General features: G+C 37.3%; 2 protein-coding genes across 2 annotated transcripts in view; both read right to left on the minus strand.

Moving 5' to 3' along the window:
• Positions 1-1,260: 1,260 nt before the first annotated feature.
• On the minus strand, positions 1,261-19,737 carry LOC122820650 (sterile alpha motif domain-containing protein 9-like). The gene is made up of 7 exons (XM_044098222.1): positions 19,701-19,737; positions 12,077-12,149; positions 8,682-8,739; positions 5,446-5,503; positions 2,612-5,251; positions 1,641-1,676; positions 1,261-1,496 (listed from the first exon to the last, which is right to left on the minus strand). The coding sequence occupies exons 1-7, from the start codon at positions 19,735-19,737 to the stop codon at positions 1,441-1,443; spliced, it is 2,958 nt and encodes a 985-aa protein (XP_043954157.1). The 3' UTR covers positions 1,261-1,440.
• LOC122820763 (astrocytic phosphoprotein PEA-15) overlaps positions 17,674-20,948 on the minus strand; it is a 38,243-nt gene continuing 34,968 nt past the window's right edge. The window contains exon 4 of the mRNA XM_044098349.1: positions 17,674-20,030. Within this exon, the coding sequence (XP_043954284.1) occupies positions 19,966-20,030 (65 nt within the window). The 3' untranslated portion in view covers positions 17,674-19,965. The remainder of the gene's footprint in view (positions 20,031-20,948) is intronic.

The following is a 20,948-nucleotide window of genomic DNA, read 5'->3' on the forward strand; positions in this document are numbered from 1 at the left end:
TAGCTGAATTTATTAAGTTTTGTTTTTTCTGGTCATACTGTTTGCTTAAAGTTCTTTACACCAGAGCAACGTTCAGTCAATGGCACCATCACACACAGGAAACTTGGGGTTAAATCTCTTTACAAGAACACATCCTCATGTGGCAGCAGGATGATGGATTCAAAACGTTAGTTGGCCTTGAATACGTTAGTCACAGGTCTTAAATTTTGTCGTGGCAGAACTATTTGATGTCAGGTAAAAGTTTGAGTCGCGTACAAACATCTCTATTGCGTTGTATGACTTGAGGTGGCTAAATCAAATCTCCTCAAGCTAGAAAGTAATATATAGATCCACATGCAGTGTGAAAAACATCAAGCCAGGTTCACAGTTTGTAGTATCCTGGATTGACTATCCTTGCAGCAAATTCCTCCAATTTCCAAATTCCATTTTATTCTGCTTCCGTACTCATCCAGGTTGGCTGCAGTCCCAGTAACTTCAGAATATACAAGAACCTCTGCGATGGTTGTTGTATCTGTCTTGTCTCTGAGCTCCTCAGACAGTTTTTACATTTACTTTCTCTGGTCCAAAAGCACTCAACAATACCAAAGTATCTTCAGACTGAGATGGTTAACGATAGACATTTCTCTAACTCAAGGATTAATGTTATGTTTAAGTGAACCAAAAAATAAGTCCATGCTTATTAAACATCATTTATCTTTCACACTTTTATTAGTGTACTCTATCACATATTAAAGGCATGCAGGCTACAGCATACATTAAATGAGTGTTTGGTTTTTTTAATTCACTCGTTTTTCAGGAGACATTAATCTACGTTTGATTGAGCAGCAAGTCTGACCTGCTGCTCTGGTGGCTGGTGGAAACTTTCCTTTTTCACAGAAGAAATGAATCTTGTTTAAATTGTTAAAATGTCTGCTTTCATTCTTATACATTGTTTTTTGTTGTTTTTTTTTATTTTTACTTTGTGTGAAAAACTATTTTAAACGAGTAAAACAAATTTTAACAAAAATTCACACTAATTTTGTAAAAAAAATAAATACAAAACATAAAAAAAGTAATTAATACTGAACATTTTATGAAACGGTAGTTGTGTACAGGTAATAAACTTAAGACAAAATAAAAAGCGAGTACCCCTTTTTACCCTATGGTGATAAAAAATACATTAAAATTTTTTTTTAAAAGTTTTTCATTTAAGCTAAATCATGACATGTAGTGTAATTTTCACAAGAAACACAAATCACAAACAATACAAAACTCAGTGCATCACATAACCACCTTTAAGAGACGTCATCGTAGTGTCATGTAAAGTAATGGTGAAATTTATTTCACCATTACAAAAAGAAGAGCTTAGAAAGTTCTTCTTTCTAACTTTGTGTCCACTCATCCGCAGATCTTGGACTTTGTCCCCACAGCAGTTCTTTCAGTCTCATCTCTGGTCTTTAACTAGGCCACATCAGCACGTTGCTTCTTTCCTGTTTCAGTCAATCCATTGCTGCTTGCTACAATTATACAACAATATAAACACTTGTTCAGAAGGACTGTCACAATTATAAGGAGAGCAAATGTAAGTGATTATTGCAGTCTTAGCATCACAAATGCACTTGAAAAAGCTGTTACAGTCGGAAGAAATGATATTTTCTTACCTTCTGCGTGATCAGGGGTTTTAATTGTCTGGTCCCCTAAAATGAAGAACAAGGGAAAACTCAGAATCGAAGGTAGCTTTTATATATATATATATATATATATATATATATATATATATATATATATCAGCAAAGCCTTCATACAGAACATACAGCTGGATCTCAGTAAATTCAAATATCAAAAAGTTAACTTTTTAGTAACTGTTCAAACAGAAAATTAAATTTTAAATAGCTTTATTAAAAGCATGGTAATATATTTGAAACATTTTTGGTTGTTTTGATTATGGCTTATAACTAATGAAGATCTACATTCAGTTTTCTCAGATACTATCAATGTTGCATAAAATAAATTAACACACTTTCAACAAAACCAAGTATTTGGTCTTCTGTAAAATACTGTATGTCCATGTGTTGGACAGTGTTGGTTGGTCAAATAGACTCAATAGAGCATGAGATTTCTGTCTCATGACATGAGATACAAGACAAAGAAAATCAGATGCTCTTATTTTTAGTATGTTGTAATACTTTGTATGAAGATGTCTGTAAAGTAAAAATATTTATCCTGACCAACACTAGGAACATGGATCACATCACCTGAGTACTTTATCAAATAATTGATTTAGAAACTCTTCTATTTGTCTTTAAAGCTGTTAGCAGTTTTGAGTCTAAATGCATTTCGGAGTTCCTTGTCAGAATCATCTAGACCTCTCATGTCTTCGGAGTCCTGCTTTTACTCCAGAAACTAAACAAGATGAGGTGGCAATTAGTTTCCCCAAACTAAACAAAAGTTGTGTCTATATCATTTGTTCTGTTGGTACTGCGTGGAACCCTGGCCAAAAACTAAGTACCAGACTGCAGTAACTGCTTTGAACAATTTTTAACGAATGTATGTAGGTCTTTTAAATCTCATCACATTATAATGTAAAGAAATATGCAGTATTTTTTTTTTTTGTAGTGAGTCGTTTTCTTACCATCGGTGACCAGTAATTTTCTCCGAATGCTGAAGGCTACTGGACCTTTGATGGTAAATCCCAGGTAGAAGGAGACATGACCTGATCTGCAGAGACAGTCCCTTCGGTTTGCATCTACCTCAACTTCAGTGCCTCTGAACCTTGCATAGACTCTGTAGTTTCGCACCACTCCTTCAACTTTGAGAAGACGTTCTTCAACTATGGAATCTCTGAAGATACTCTCATTCTTCCAGTTTGTGTTTGATTCTTGTAGCGCATCTTTGGTCCACAAGATCTCAAGAACCCGTCGGTGAACAAATCTCTTCAAGCTTATGCCCGGTCCAAGAAAAAACAGAGGTCGGAGGTATCTTGATCGAAACATCGTCTTGTATTCTCGCTCATAAGCATGACTTGCATTTTTTATTAACTGATAGAGATGGGGAACTGGTTTGTCGTCATCATTTGTAGGCCAAGACAGAAGCAGACATAGAAGGTGATACTCTGCTTGTGTGACAGAGGACGGTGGCTTTTTTAGTTTTAAAGCACTTTTATAATCAGAACTGGATACAGCCTTGTTTTTGTTTGAAAGCATGATCTGCGCAAGGATAAAGTTGACAAAAGCATCAGTAGTGGAATTATTTCCTTGTGAAATTTCCCTCCACCACTCAATGATATACTCAATGTGTGAGGTGCATGTTCGGTCTAGACATGAGAGGACCCCAGCAGAGGTGATGGCCAGTTTCTGCTTCAGTTTCTGGAAAGTCTGTTGGAGTCTATCATTGTGTTCAGGGACAGAGTCTCCAACATACTTTTTGTAGCATGCTGAAGCTTCTCTAGAAACATAAGCTTTGTCCTTTCTCAGGACAGACTGTGAATAAGTGAGAAAGTTGTCAAAGAATTCCATTTTTTTCTCAACTTTCTCCCGGAGATTCTCTACGAGGTCCCTGTACCTAAAGAGTTTGTTGTCTCCAAGTGATTCCAGGACTGAGCCCATCGGCACATTCTTTGTAAGCACTTCCTTCCAAGTCTCATTTTGGATGACGAGTAGGTCAAAGAGAATGTTACAGACCTGCAGGAAACCAAACTGCCCTGTGGTGTTTAAACCCCACAGGACTTTAGATTTCTCATCTTCTGTCAAACTTTTCCTGTGTTCTTCTTCGGCAAGTTTTTCTTCATGCTCAAAAGCTTCAATGGCCTTCTGGGCCAGCTGCAACAGTTCTCTTGGTTCAATTGAAAGCCTTTTGTTCCTCAGATGGTTTTTATGAACTTGGCCCAACGTGTCGGCAATGAAGGATTTTTTGGGGTCTCGTTCTATTGCCTTTTTTGCCCAAAATTCAGCCTCTTTGAAGTCTTCAAGTTCTCCATAATAAAGCCTAGCAAGTGCCTGGGGGAACAAAGAGTTCTTATCAAACTTCTTTGATGCCACCTTGAGAACCGATGCACTCTGGTTTTTGTCTTCTACCTCGTTAATGTTTAAAATCAGAGTAGAAAATTTCTCCATATCCGAATCTTCGATTGATCCATCCTTTTTGTGCTCTCGTTTTGTCAGCAAGTCCTTGATGAAGCCAAGCAAACATGGAGAAACCTCATCTGGACAAAATCGGAGCAAGAAGTCTCTTGCCGTGTCACTTCTGGCCACTCCTGCAATAGCCAATAGTTCAGTGCAATACTTTGCAATCATTGGATGAGCCATCCGGATTCTTTTCTCACACCTTTTGTCATGTTGAAAAGAGATAATGAGATGATTGAAAGGGATCAAAAGTGAAAGGTCACCCTGCAGGGAGTGGTCATGTTTGAGGAAGTCTGAGCAGTCAGACTCTAGTAGATAGGAGCCTGGTACATAGGCATTCAGCAAGGACAGGAAGGACAAAAGTTGGGTCTTCAAGGGTTTCCTTTTTCTTTCAACCGTGTTAAGGACAGCACATGCTTCTTGTATATAATCCTGTGAGAAATTACTGTGTAGTATGTTGAAACCATGGAACTGGGATGCTTTGGCTCCATATTTTTGGCTGAGCTCTTCCTTTTTGGTATTCAGTTCTTCCTTTTCAGTATCTGAGAGGGTTCTTTTGAGGAGAACGTAGTCAGTGTCATGACCCTTCATGAACCCCTCTTGTTCTCTGTAGTGTTCGGCTTTGAGGACGGCGTGGTCACTTCTCACGCAGATGAATAAAATTACCACAGGAATATCAACGTCTATCTGCTGTTCTTCAATCTCTGTCATGATGCTGTCTTGAAGGTGCTCCAAAACAAACTCTTCATTGATCAAGAGCAGCACAGTGTTGAGGTCATCTTTGCCGCCTCCTGTAAAAAGGTGAACAACTTCCTTTGCAATCTTTGTGCACTCTAGAGGGGAACCCATTAAGACAGCACTTCTGAGGGTTTTTCTCATGTCCCATAATAATTGCATGGCCAGTGTGGTTCCCCCACATCCTTGCTGGTGAAGCAGTTTAACTGTTGGTGTTCCGATGTAGTTTTTCCGTTTGTGAATCTGCTGCACAAGTCTCTTATACCCATCTCTTTTGATGAGTGAAGATCCCGTGCCATTTGACTCAGCCAGATCACTGATGTGAAAGTTTAACCATTCAGGTGGTGCTCCTCTGAGAAACTTCTCTTCTGCTTGTTCAGCAGTTTCTTGGTCTATGGTCTCTTCTTCAAACTGATCTGCGTAAATGACATCCAAAACAGTAAAGTAATCTCTGATTTCTTCCGAAAAAAGCTTTTTGCCCGCAGATGTGGGCAGTGCTGTTTTTCTGGACATTTTTGCCTTGTTCACCTGCAAATGAAAGACATGCAAGATTTGTGAAACTGCAAAGTAAAACATCATTAAAACAGATATTGCTTGAGTAATATTTTACCTTTTCTCAATTGGAACTTTGTTTCTGACTCAGGCCTAATCCACACATAGCCAGATATCTGGGGGAAATAATGCATTTTTATGCGTTTTGGCCTTTCATCCACATGAAAACTGTTTTATCTCATTAAAAACAATTACTTATGAAAACTCCAACCAAAATGAAGATTTGAGGAAGATCTCTAATTGGGTTTGCATGTGTACAAGCAAACAGCATCCCCCACATTAGTCTGGGATAAATAATGCTCTAATATAGCCATATAGTTACTTTGATATGATTCCCAATCGACATTATCTTGTGTTTTATTATTATAAGATTATTATTTTAGATTCTAATATGCTAATTAAAAGTAGTTCTACCTATATATCTGTCCATACAAATGCACCTGGCACTATATTTAATCTCTAACAAGACGTTGTGGTTCTTTTGAAGCAATCTGATTGACAGACATAGGTTTTAGTTTGGCACTGCACTGCCCCCTATTGTTTGGCATGTTTAAAACAACATTGAAGAGTGGATTTGTGCAGGTTCATGTGGATGTAAACTTTTCTGAAAGCGATCATGTGTGTACAATATTACTTTTTAAATCAATGTGATGGAGATATTTGTTTTTATAAATACCCAGTTTTGTGTACAAAACCTTACAAACATATTCAAAATGAAGAAAACTGAATACTGGCAGATCCTGAATTATTGAACATAATGTATTTTACTAAATGTCAACAAAAAAGAAATGAAACACAATTATACAACTGTTAAGAAATGCATATACATCATATATATATATATATACATATATATATATATATATATATATATATATATATATATATATATATATATATATATATATATATATATATATATATATATATATATATTTATTTATTTATTTATTTTTTGGTTGAACACCTGTGATATGGTGGTTTCTGTAATCTTTGTATGGAAGCTAAAATGAGCTCTGGTACCCTACTACCCTGATCAGAGAATCGAATAGCTTCTGAATTGGAGGAAAGTTTCTGTCCAACCCATCCATCCATTTTCTGTTCACCCTTGTCCCTAATTGGGTCAGGAGGGTTGCTGGTGCCAATCTCCAGCTACGTTCCGGGTGAGAGGCGGGGTTCACCCTGGACAGGTCGCCAGTCTGTCGCAGGGCAACACAGAGACATACAAGACACACAATCATTCACACACACACTCACACCTAGGGAGAATTTAGAGAGACCAATTAACCTGACAGTCATGTTTTTGGACTGTGGGAGGAAGAGAACCCAGAGAGAACCCACCATGCACAGGGAGAACATGCAAACTCCATGCAGAAAGAACCCGGGCCGGGAATCGAACCCAGGACCTTCTTGCTGCAAGGCAACAGCTCTACCAACTGCGCCACTGTCCAACCCATTTAGGATTAAATAATTAATGAATGATGCAGAGAGACTCTGCAGTCACAAATAAACATTTTGTCTTCAAATCCACAACACGTTGCTCACATCTACCTCTGACTCATTGGACCGTTTATTTCAAGGCCTAAATTACATCATGAACATAATCAATAATTATCAATCTTTTAACATTTATTACCAGGTGTCTTTTAACAGTTAAACCTTTACTTCACCATCCAAAAACACAAACTAAAGGATGTATATTATTTTCAAAAATTAATCAAATGTAACATTCAGCACTTAAGAAATAAAAATACCAATTTATGCTTTACTGTTGAATTTCTGAATGTACCAAAGTGTTTTTATGTCATGTTCATTTGGAAGTGTTCTTGTACTAAAGCAGCTAGCATAGCGGTGAGAGAATGTCAGAGCTAAGAGTCTCTGTTCAACCCTCTTGATCTAATTTCTACTTTGTTCCCATATTTGGGTGTCAAAGGTCAAGGAAAATGCATTCCATTTTGTTTAATATGATCTCTTTTAAGACCTTGGAGGAAACACTCGATAGAGCTGTAAGTCGATAATTAACTCTACTGTTTGTTTAAACAGCTATGTCACTAATGACGGTGCTAACATAACAGATAAAATAAAATCTGATAGAATCTCATGAACAAAGGATCTCATAAAATAAATGGTGACCAGAGGACAAAGTTTTGCACTTGCAAATTTCAAGTGTTCAGCAGAAATTGTATCCATACAAAAACCAAAACATCTCGGAAAAGGTTCTTAAAGAGTAGAAGTAGGACAGTGGTTGATTCTTAGACCGTTGGAAAGGTAGATAAGATCGGTGGACAAGACCGGCTCCCCATTTAAAATTTTGTTCGATCACCAATCTTCCAAAACTAAGAGAATCTGGGCCAATTTTTCGGTTCACTTCTCACTTTTACATCTTGTTTAGAAACCAGAAACGGATGAAGTGAACTTTTTGGATTTTCTTGGGAGCCCTCTGCTTTAAGAAAAGACACATCATGAGGTTTGTAAACCCTTCCACTAATTCCAATATGTATCATTCTCATAAATTTTAGATGTTATGTTTTACTTAGATGAACTGCATGATGACCCAGCTGGTAGCACTGCTGCACCATAGCAAGAAGTTCTTCATGTTCTTTCTGGGTAACAATTAAAGACATGACGGTTAGCTTCATTGGTCTCTGTAGTTGGTCTCCTGTGTCTGTGTTGCCCTGTGGTGGACTGGCCATGTGTCCTGAACTGACCCCACCTGAAACCCAATGACCGCTGGAGATACGCACCAGATACCCCACAACCCTGCCGAACAAACTGTGCATAGGTGGATGTTTTTCTTAGCTGAGATATTAGGCTATTATTGATATTTTTAATCTATGGATTTTTTTTGCTTGTGGGTTAGATTTAGATTATATAGAACCTTTATGTTTTGTGTTGATAATACTAGAAGTACTAATTGTTTGACTTTCTTTTCCTGTGACTATTTAGCCATCTTTTTTATTGAACTTGCATTTTGGATTGTGTTTATTTTGGCTCTACACCCAGATTACAATAAAAAAATAAATAAAGATATACCACACACCAAACAAGGGATTATAGTAACTGTAGTAAAATATCGTTAAGTAAACAGAGTCCAGTCTAACTACATCAGATAAAAGAGTTGTGAGCTGTGATTACTGCCAAACTACATAATCCTGAGTTAAATCCTGTACTGACCTGTTACCAAGGTAAACCTTTTAAATTGAGAAATGTAATATACATTCTGCTGCCAGGTTTATTAGAAATAATCCGAGGTTGTATTTTATAAGGTGTAAAAATGTATCAAGTTGTTCTTACCTTTTCGGAGTAGTCTCTCAGGCTCTGTCTGCCTCTGTGAAGTCGGTGCCTCTTCCCTCTGACAGCAGAGCAGAAATGAAACTAGAAACCACTTGGGGAAGGTGCTGCTGCTTGACACGGGAGTGTCAGCCACTTTGATGACGATCATTTCAGGAAAAACAAAATCAGCAAAATAATTGCATCACCTTCACGTTATGTTCAGAAAGCTGTGAGTAATATTTATATTGCGAAACTGGGCTTCTGCTTCTTTAAAAAAAAAAAAAAAAGAAAAGAATTTTTTCACTTTCATTTCTAGAGAAACCCATAATGAACAAAAAAAAACCAAGTGGCACAGGTTAGTGAGTCAGCATCCACAGCTAGATTAGTTCCTACATGCTTTGAATGCGGCATATTTGCTAAACAAATTCTTGTGGCTCTTTTGCTAACAGGAAGAGTTTTTCTTTCATTGGTGCTTATGGCAGAAAAGTATGGATGTGTCCCTCGTGGGACACATATAACAACATTACAGCTTGTATGAATTCATTCATTGTCTGAGTCAGGGCTGACATGGGCAGTAGCCCAGGGCAGCAATTGTGAGGGAGTTGGGGGGTGGCAAATACATTTTCTGTTCTTTTTCTCCATTTGTTTCTATAATGCATGTCTTGCATTGCAGTTTATATATTATTAAAAATAATAAGCTCATATCATGAATTCCACTACTATTTGGGGATTTTTGTGGCACAATACTCAAGTATATGAAAATTATGAAGGTATTGTACATTTTTGGGGGAGATAGTAAATGTATAGAAAAGCCTCTTAATGCTTTGGGATTTGAGCAGCTGAAATGTTTTTAGACACAAGGCCATTCAGGGCTTTACAGACCACCAATTGTGTTTTTTTAAATTATTATTATCATGTTTATTAAGAAACAGGGAGTCGGTAATGGCTGGTGTATCTCAGTCTCAGTGTGTCTCAGCATTAACACGCCTGAGTCCAATAATAAGGTAATTAGCAGGAGAACTTGACCTACACTGAGGGTGTAATTAAGCCATTTGATTCAGGTGTATTGGACCAGGAGAGCGTCTAAAAGTGGCCGGACACCGACCCTCGAGGAATGGATTTCAGGAACTCTGGTCTAAGATATTACCATAGAGATACCGTACTGTAACGTAATAACATCATGTAGATGTGAAATCTGAGAATGGAGCCCTGAGGTACCCCACGGGTGGTTTTGTTTGCTTTAATTTATGATTGTCAGTTTAGCACAGGATCAGGTAAATCCTGTCTGCTTTTCCATTTTGTCAATTACGATGTTATAATCAACTATATGTAAATGCGAAGCTGAGATCCAGATTACCAAGACAGACTAGACACCAATTATCTTTAACTAAACCGTTAGATTAGCTGTGAGGCTGTCATTACTAGTGATGGGTAAATGAGGCGTTATGTATCCTTTCGACCCCTAGCAAAACTGTATTGATACTGTGTTGATATGAATACTGACACCTGCTGGTCATTAAAAATCCCTACAGGCAACGTTGTTGACAGACTGATTTGATGACGTAGTCTATACAATAAGATTTAAGTCATTGTATTTTATTGTATATTATATATTGTATTAAGTCATATCTACAGTTAAATTCAAAATATATTTGATGTTTCTTTTGTTCACAAATGTTCATTCAACAAATAGGTTTTTCCAACATTTTAAAAGTCAGTCTGTTCGGGCGTGCTGTGGTGGCGTAGGGAGTAGCGCGACCCACGTTTGGAGGCCTTGAGTCCTCGACTCGGCCGTCGCGGGTTCGATTCCCAGACTATCGACATTTACCGCATGTCTTCCCCCTTTCCTGTCAGCCAACTTTCAAAAATAAGGGACACTAGAGGCCAAAAAAAAAAATTGTCTGTTCCGTTTTTTTTGACACAACTTCTCCGGCTGTAGAAAAAAACAAAGTAAACAATACATTTATATGAAATAGTTTATAAAAAGCAACTCAATAACCTGTAGAATAGCTGTTTACCTGAGTTGATCTGGGATTCATTCTGATGCCCTATAATGCCTCAGCATTGAGGATGTGGATTTATTTTAATAAAACTGATTTCAGTGACACTGTATATTGTTCATATAAATGTAATTTTTTTCTTTTATATTTATTTTGTACGCAGATTTTTATGGATGTGTTTTGCTGGAAATGTATTTTTTTATTTATTCGTAGCGGTGTTGTCTTTATTTTCCTTTTTTCTGTCTAAAGATTTTTATTTATGGAGGGTAATTTAAGAATAAAATTCTGAAATGTATAATTTAAAAGGACAAACATGTGCAACACTTAACCTGCAGAACATAATATGAAAGTCAATTTCAGCTGAATTTGGATTCAGACAGATCAAGTAGAAACTGAAAAGAACCGGATGAAACAACAACGAAGTGAAAACCGATGCCTTTTATTTTTTGATGTAAAATCAAAATGGTCCCAAACTACAAAACCTTTCGTTTGCCTTGAGGCTCCGTAGTTGATGCTGTACCGTAAAAGATCAAGATTTATTTTGGTAAATGCATCCTGCTGACAGATTCGCTTCCTTATAAACACAGTTTGGAGCGTCAGTGTCATTTCGAAACAGTTCCTGTATCGGTCATGTGACTTGCTGGAAGCAATACGTGCAACAACACGGGGTTTTGTCTCTGGGCTTGACACATCGGTGTTGCCGGACCCATCACTATTCATTACTTATTACCAAGGCATCAAGATTATTGTTCTGTGAAAGAGGCTTGATCAGCTTATGAAATATTTCCTGTCTGCAAAAAACAATTAAGGACGACTCTGTTTCAGTCAGAGAAGCTGAATCTAAATAATTACATTCATCTAGATTTACCTCATTGTCTGGTGAGAGTTCAGGATGGATTAACATCAGTCAATGCCAACAGTCCGACTCTTTTTAACTCAAGATTTTAAATATTAAGATTGTTTTTGTTTTTTAAATATCAAACTGAATCCGACACTCGGTTGTTTTTTTCCACTCCCTTCTTATCGACACTTTCGCTTTTGTTTCACTTAAAGAGGAAACTTTCCTCAGTTCATTATCCCTCTTGGATTTTCCCAACCCGTCAGGATTTCAGGCTCCGCCTTCAAAACATTCCCCAGAATCTGATCAAAAGCTACAGACATGCGGCCTTCATGGCCTCATGGACACTGGGAGAGGTGGACTATGACGTTGGAGTCAGTTGGGTTAATCATGGATGTAGCATCCAGTCAATTTCTCCAAGGTCAGAACAGATGAGTAAATGATGACGCATTAAAGCCGTCCTCATCATTCACCAACTCATTATGTCAAGTACAATTTCTGTTATTAATACAATCAATCACAGATTTTTCCATAAATATTTTCAGGTCCTCAAATAAACTTCAATCCCAGGTACTGACCTTGTTCCCTTGTGGACTGGAGCTGAAGTTTGATTGATATTTCTCCTTTTGTCTGTTTTCCTGCTAAGCTTTTCTGTTTATTGCGGTTGACCTTTTCAGGTAGAACTGCATTCAGTTACCATAGATACCTTGGCAAGAAAGTCACCAAAATAAAAAGAATGTAACCTTGACAATAGCTAAAATGAGCAAAGGCAACTTTACAAGGGGAGTGTGGAACAGCTGCGAGGGGAGAGCAGGTGAACTGAGGGAAGGAAAGGAAACTACAAACCAAAGAGGAAGAACCAACACTGGACTAAACACACAAGACAAGAAATAAAAAAACTAAACCTAATATGGCAATAATGAGGAACCCAATAGTGTGTTTAATAAGATGGGATGATCATCCTCACTTGAATCGACAGTGTCCCTCCGATTTGCTTTTCTTTTTCTTAATTCATCCATTAGTATCTACTAGACTAGACAGAGTATATTTATATACTATATGTATATTTATACTTATATTTATATATGTATATTTATCACTATGTGCTCCTCGGTTTCGAGGAGCACATAGTGATGTAAAATCACTATGTGCTTTTCAGATTCTCCTGTTTTTATGTCTGAATAGTTTCTTAAAATGATCTTTTTCCACCATCTTCTGCGCTCGGCTCTGCATTAGATCTTTGTTGTAGTTGAATGATGAGACTCGTAAAATGTACCTTCTGTTGGTTGCAGTTTATTAATTGCAACCTGCAACCGTTACCTGGAACCAACCGTGGCCAACCAAGCGGTTTTCCTCCAGCTGCACCAGACACACCCAGATCCAGAGATCCAGCACATGTTCTGATCGTTTTCAGTGTCGACCAAAATCCGTTTCAGTTCTCGTCTCATATTCAGAATCTTTGAAACTTCAATAAACGTTTATTAAAGGTAGAGTGGTGACCTGCAAGAAGTTGCATTTTTACTATTATTATTGTTATTATTATTATTCACCAATGTTAGAAAAATGTACCAAAATATAAATTTTGATAAAAAGTTAATCTCAAGCGCAGTTCAGGCTTGTTTTGTTTTTAAATAGTCCTTCTATACCATTTGGTTTCTGGATGTCTTTGAAAAGAAATTCTGAATATTTTTACACAACAAAATCTGCTTGCTGAAGAGGAATCTAGGGCAAACATTCGAAATGTTACTGTTCTATATAATAAAAGATCCACCAGACAGAACAACTTTGGTTAGCAAATATATTTTAATATAGAATATTTATATTCATTTTAGCACAATGACAAAAATGGCATAATTTCAGTTCAGTCTCATAAATCATGACAAAAAAAAAGCCACATGATTATTTTTCCCTCTTATCTATTACAATCGCCGCAAAAATGATCCTGAAGTACTTCTCACCCCCAGCAGAGGGCACTCTTACAGACAACTTGTAACAGCATTGAGCCGATGGCGACAAACGCGGTTATGTGAGCGGAACGTGAACGAATAATTAATGCAGCATCGCTCCTCTTTACCTGTTAAATTAAGCACACCTGTGTTAATAGCGCTGGGAAAGAGCCGGGTCACTTTATTGTCTCAAATCAATTGTGTGCGACACTGAACAACAGCACATCTACATGATAACTTTTATTTTTAGGAATGTTAAGTTCTAACCAACATGAAAGGACGAGACGGACTGCCGCTTGCTACACCACTTGAGGGCGATGCAATTCACGAAACAGGCAAGCAGGAAATGAGAGAAATCAGCAGACTAAATTAAATTAGAGATTAAAAAAAAAAACAACAACAACAAAAAAAAACCTTGCTCAACCCTCGTATTTTCTCGAGAGTACAACAGATATATGCATAAGTGATGGTTCTGTCCACACACAAAACCTCACATTTAAAAAAAAAACAAAAAGTAAGATTGCCATCAAAGCCCTAAATCCCACCACAGGAATGTTTCCAGCCATAAGAGAAACTTCCGATCCCGACACAATCTGACAGACGTAAAACGAAAAGCGTTTAAACTACGTCACATCAAAGTAGCTTCTTCTTATGTCTATCGCAAAAAAACACACACACGCACACACAGACACACACACTCGCACCCCTCAGATAATCTCAGATTCAGCCACAAACTCTTACCGGAAACCAAGATCGTTTTCCAGGAACACCGTGACATTTGCTAAATGTCGGCCACATGCGTCTACGTCCGTTCAGCCCAGCTGCCTGCAACTCAACTGAGTTGCAACGTGTGGCAGGTACGAGATTTAATTCTACTGCTTTGAAAAGAAAGAGTAAAAAAACACTAGTTTGTTGCTGTGCAGCTTCAACCAGCACTCATTACAGTGATAGTTGGGTTAAGAAATAAATTATACATCTACAAAGGTTGCATTGTGACATTTTCACTTCATACCGTGCCAACTGTGAATTTGCACCAATTGATCACTTCCATGTTAAAAATCTTCATATTTTTTCTCAGCTTGCATCTGAAATATTTTGTCTCACAACTCCTACTAACTACTTACTCGACTCATTTCAGCTAAAAGCCACCTCCTCTTTACCTCAAACACACGCCCTTCGACTAGTCACTAACATTTACTTTGAACCATAAAGCAGCAAATAAAAATCACCCTGAACAGCACATTGTACAAAAAAATTATTGTTAACAAATGAAGTAGTAATTTGTAAGTAAGAGTAGGGTAGTAAAAGGACAACCTTGTTAGCATTTGTTATTTTTGTTGCTTAAATCCTTGATTTAAAAGATTTAGCTCACCTAGCCTACTCAACGACTTTATCAAGCTAGCTAGCTAGATGTGTAGCATATTTAGTTTTGAGTTTACTTCAATTAAAATGCATTATGCTCATTTCCAGCTCAATAGTTTTATCCTGTGACACCAATAGGAAAGATTTGGATAGTTTAGTTTCAACAGTTTGAGACTTCTTCCCCCTTTTTCAGAGCTAACATGCTAGCAACAACCAAAGTTGTTGCTAGCACCTAACCCTTTTGCCAAAACCTTCACATTTTTGTCATGATTTGGAAACTCTGAATTAAAGAAAACTGTTGTACAAGCAGTGACCACGACACATCTCATCAAAATACAACACAGTGGAACATAAAGGTACATATTGGAAAATACAAAGAAATGAATACCACTTATTTCTTTTTTTTTTGTTTCACCTTTGAAAAACCATCACCCAAAGCTGAAACAGCAAATCATAAATGAAGAAAGTAATAGAAATTAATACAAGGTCTACATGGTTTTTAACCAACTCTGACATGTTTTCAGTTAGTAAAACAAAATCAAGACATGTCAAAACAACAATATATAGGCATTAAATAAATTAATCAATTTAAAAACAAACACTGCGACATACATCCAAAATACATATTTACAACCAATTAAAATGTAAAGAAAAAAAAACACAGTTTCATTTTTTTAAGGGAAAATATTGGAATGGATTTTAGTCGACTGTTAGCATCACATGCTAAATACGTCCAAAGCATGTTTGCCTCACACATTGGTTCTAATTATGTATTCACCTTAAACACAATAGACTTTTGCAGCATTTGCCGAGCTGATATGTACTTTGTACATGGAAATCCAAATTTGACATCATCTGTGGCTGATATGTTGATATTAAGCGCCAATGGCTACACAGAAAATAAGCTAAGCTACGTCAAAAATGTGACTTGCGTTGTGTTAAAAGTCGGAGGGACTGTGCTATTTATGGGAGCTGACTTTTAGGAGCACAACTTGTTGTTTTTCCCGAAGATTACTTACACCAACAAAAAAGAAGCTCAGCATAGCCACATTTTGACGGAAACGTGGTTTCAAAACATGTTCAAACCAAAGCGATCGTCAGGATAACATCAGGCAGCAAGAGATTTGCAAAATCTATGCAAAACAAATAAAACAAAACAAGCCAAAACAGTTGTTTAGTCCATGGCTAATTAAAATTACATTGGGGAGAGATGGAAAAGGAAAAAATAAAATCACACATTGAAATTCACAAGCTGGTATTCAAAACCTACTTTAAGTAAAAGGAGGTAAAATCATTGGCCCCTAACCTCCTTTAGTGATATTGTGTCAAATATTGGAAACACAGGCAAAGAAACATCTGACTCTTGGTTGGTATGGTTTGTACAAATAGCCAAACTCGTTCAACAGAACTGTTAAGTGGCAGTTTGACATTTAGCCAAGGCAGCGTGCACTGGTGCATTGTAACACTGGGAATGAGCGTTATGCAGAGGTCATGGATTCACCTCAACAGCTCCAATCCAAAGACGAGCTAACACCAATTCACCCAGTGTTTGGTCAAGCAAGGGCAAGCCTGGAAACTGGGGGGGAAAAAAATCAATAATTTGACACCTCAGATGTTCAATGTGCTATTTTTAACACATAGTTCACATTTGGGATATTTGACTACTGCTTGTTAAGTTAAATTCAAAAAGTAGCCTCTGCCTCACTTTTCAAGAAGATTCAAGACTTGGATGTTATTTAATAAATTTGGTCCCTTCATACCAGTAGGATTTTTGGTTCTAAAAAAAAAATAAAAAATTACCACCAGTTGTTTCGTAACAACCCAGATTCTAATTGTACCCAACACCAGGCTTTGTCAACAAGCACTGAAATAAAGCAGAGCCAATTATTTACCAATGCTTGGCTGGGTGACGCAACATCAAATCATTAGAGAGGAAAATACAGTTAAATTAAATTGCAGAGGAGATTTGAGCTATGTGATAATTATTATTAATTTTTATGACTTTTTTATGATACCAAGATAAATATGCTGACATGCATTATCTAAATGATGCAATGTCTTACTTAACAGTCAAAGTGAAACAATACATTTTCTCAATTTAAGGCCATAAAACCAAATTTGATACTTAATAATAGGTATAAATAGCAAAAATATATTACTAACAATTGAGAGTCAGACGTTAAAAATGTGAAGTATTGGGAAACTTAAAGAAAAGTAAACGGATGCAGGAATGCAGCAAAAGTAATATTCAGTGCCAAAACATAGAAAAGTTTGTTTTTACCCCAGTTTCCAGCTATTTTCCCCCTTCCTCTTTCTAAAGGTGTGAACTGTCAGGTTTCTACGACCAAAAGTCAAATCTAAAGTCAAAGAGATCATGCAAATTTAATATAAAACAAGCCAAGGACAAACAAAGCCATTCTGTAAAATTGCAGTTTGAGAAGGTTTTTTTTTTTTTTTTTTTCTTACAGACATTGATGCATAGGATATAAATCTGTCCAGCAATACAATACAAGTCAAGCTATATAAAGTAAAAACACAACAGATCACACAAACCGTGATCCAAACAAAACGTCTCGATCGTTGGCACTAGGGTTGAATTGGAGCATAGTGGCAAAGGAATACAAGCGAGAACAGAGTCAGTGCTCGGGTAAATAACTAGTCATTACAACTGAAAGATCTCGATGCCTCAGTTTCAAATCCCACAGCTTTGAGGACGACAAACAAAACAGACCACACACATTCTGTACTCACCAACACTGAAGTCCTTAGCAAATCTTTAAAACGAAAAAGAAAGATCACACAGCTCTCTTTAAAATGGAGAGCTGCTTTGATTGACCTAACGCGTGTGCCGCCGACGCCCGTCGCTGCTTTTCACACGCCTGAACGCTGAGATGTGGAGAAAAAAAAAAAAGAAGAAAAGAAGAAAAATTCAGGGGGCGTAAACGCAAAAACTCTGCTAAGGCTTCGTCGTGGGGAGAGAAGATACACAGTGTTCAGAAGAGTGGTCATTAAAGTTTAGATTCAACAGTCTGCTAGCTTTTCTTTTCGTGTCGGTGCATGGCGGAAATGGCGGAGTCCGATAATGAGCCGCTGCGTGCATCATATGGACCGCTGAAGTTTTGAGTAAGGAATTTGAATGATCGCGTAAAACTGATTTTATTTTTCCTCTCAGAAGCCTCGAGCAGTCTTTCAAAATACACTGGTCAATTGTTTTCTGAGCGACAAATACGACGACGACAAAGATATTTAAAACAGGCTACATACAATGTCCAACTCTCCCAAAATGTACGTATGGATAATGTACTACAACTTCACTTTGCTTACAAAGAGATGTTAGATGGTTTGGGATTAGCTGAACTTTTATTGAAACTAGCTACGCTAACTGAACCTATATGTGGTTCTTGCTAGAGCTAGAGTTTGCCCAAAAGAGCATAAATTGTGGATCGTTAAATTACTTCTACTATATGTTCTTGTAATATATTATTTATTTACATCTCTAACCTGTCCCTAAAACCAACATTCACTCTGACTGGTCCCAATAGTAGAAAGTTCCCTACAAAAAAGGATCTTTCATTGCGAAGAAATAAATGCTATAACTAAATATCTGCTGTAAATAACCCTCTGAAGTGACTATAAGCTAAAGGCAAATATCGGCAATTTTAAATACGTTTCACTAAAATATTCGACATGTTTCTTGCTCTTGAAACATGGCCTCGTTAATCATGTTAGAGTGAAGGGAATGCTCATAGAGCCTTGGGGGAACAGAGACTCTCCCATTGATAAAATTGGACATTAGCATTTAGCTTCAACTAACCAGTCTAATGACGTAGTAAGGAACAACTAGATTTGTTGAGACATATTTTCCCATGAGTCCTTGCTCTGATATTAGGAAATCGACGCTCCCTTGTAGCTAGCTTGAAGAAGATAGATTAGCTCAGTTTACTGTGTAGAAACAGGGAGGCAAAATACGACTCGATCTTTGTTCAAGTTTAGCACTAATGCTAACTCTTGGCTAATCGACAGATGTGAGTTTGGCATCTAGACTACTCCTCTTAACACAAACACGCTTGAATATTTATTCAGCTAGCTACAAGCTAACACAAGCACCTTCACAGAAAAAAAACAACAATGTGTAAGATTTTTTTTTTTTTAACCATTGAACCTTACCTGGTGGTTATCTTCTAAAACCGTTTTCTATCATCTAAAGCAGGGGTCACCAAAGTCGGTCACCAAATCCAGCACGTTTTAGTTCTCTCCCTGGTGGCACCAACAACCTTTTCAACATGTCAATGTTCTTCTTAGGTCTTCTAAGAAGGTGCGTTAAACCAAGGAGAGAACTAAAACATGCAGGAGGCCGGCCCTCCAGGACCGAGTTTGGGGACCCCTGATCTAAAGCACTTAGTTGTTTTAGTGCTCAAATATTAATATGGTTTTAAAAGTTTGGCTATGTCGTACAATCAAGTTCAATTTAGATAAATTAGCTTTAGCAAAGACAAAATATGAGTTGCAGTGACGTATCACTGCACTTATTCCCACAAATATAGTTTCATATCTCAAGTTCTGTAGGCTTTTCCAGAATTTCAGAATAAAATATAGCCTTGTAATTTTTTTTATTTTGCTCAGACACAGGGTCTGTAATTTCTGCTTCATCATGAGTTAGCCTAGTTTATGTTTCATACTTAACGACCTTTAAACGACACGAACACGCAACGTCACGAAATACTCATTCAGAACTGACCCACTCAGCATCCAGGACAGACTTCAGTGATCTCCTCACACACATACTACGTTGGTCCATCTCCAAATTTTATCTTGAAGTGTCTTTTTGTTTTCTTTTTTCTTTTTCCTGCAACTTCCCATCCCCCCTCAGCTGGGGAAGGGGCTGCGTCGCTACGATCTGATTGGTCGACGTTGTAGACAGCGTCTTGCATGGTCTCGTGTCATTTGTGGTACTTAAGGAGGCAAGGATGCGGCAGGGGATGGTAGGGGCGGGCGTGTGTGTGTGTATGTGTGTGTGTGTGTGTATATGTCTGGAGGTGGTGTCGGGGAGGCTGAGGTGGGCGAGGTTAACAGGGCTGATGGAAAATGTTTGGTTGGACGATCTGAGTGCCGGAGGTGGAGAAATCAAGGTGCCAAGATTGGGACTCTGGACATTGACCTCATGCCTTTTTAGGAGGCGGCGCCAACTTGATGATTTCATCTTCAGAGGGCTGGCGGATGATGTCTTTGTTTTTCCAGACGCGAGAGTGTTGGAGAGAGCAGGAGACAGAGAAAGAAAGTTGTCAATATGAACAATAAACAAGTCGACACTCTCCTTCAATCTTTCTCTTCCTTCCAAAGTCATTACTTTATGTAAGAGCTCTTTAACGCTGCATTATGTAACAATGTAATATAAAATGCGCTTCAAAATGTAATCATTAAAGCCACATTATGTAATAGTTGATGCAAAATGTAATAAAATCCATAATAACATTATTACATTTTGTGCCGTTGATTATAAAATACAGAACTTTTTTAAAAAAAATAATGTAATTTTGTGGTGCATTATGCCATAGAAAAATCATAAACCGTTTGTGTTAATTCTAATCATTATACTTCTATCATGCTGAAGACCCTATGTGCATTTAAATCAAAACATTTTGGACAATAAACGATGAATTTCTGGTAAGTTAGTTGTCTTTTCATCCTCAGTATTAACCTACATGTTGTTTAAGGCAAAATTATTTAAGATGCGCTCAAGGATTTAATTAAAGTTTAGCAACGACTGTTACAAAATGAGTTTTAATGTTTTATTAAAATTCAAAGCCTGATTTAATCACATTATAACATATTGTGGCGTTAAGTGCTCTACTTTTAGTGAAAAAGCTTTTGACTGATGGGCCAGCTGTTGTTTTTAAGGTATGCAATGATTTTTAAAAGTCACAGTTACATAGAGCTCTAAAATTTTCCAAACTTTCATAGCTTTACAACAAAGCTATGAAAGTTAGAATATCTGTTGGTATGATATGCAGCTTATTCCAGGTAAACACACGACAGACAGTTTGTGGGCTCGTTTTTTTGTGCGAAACAAAAAATTTTAAATTGTGGAAACTGCGTAGCTAGCAAGTCACCAGACTAAGTTCCTTCCTTTTCACATTTTTTT

The sequence above is a fragment of the Gambusia affinis genome, linkage group LG18 (assembly GCF_019740435.1).
Source record: "Gambusia affinis linkage group LG18, SWU_Gaff_1.0, whole genome shotgun sequence".
Taxonomy (NCBI): domain Eukaryota; kingdom Metazoa; phylum Chordata; class Actinopteri; order Cyprinodontiformes; family Poeciliidae; genus Gambusia; species Gambusia affinis.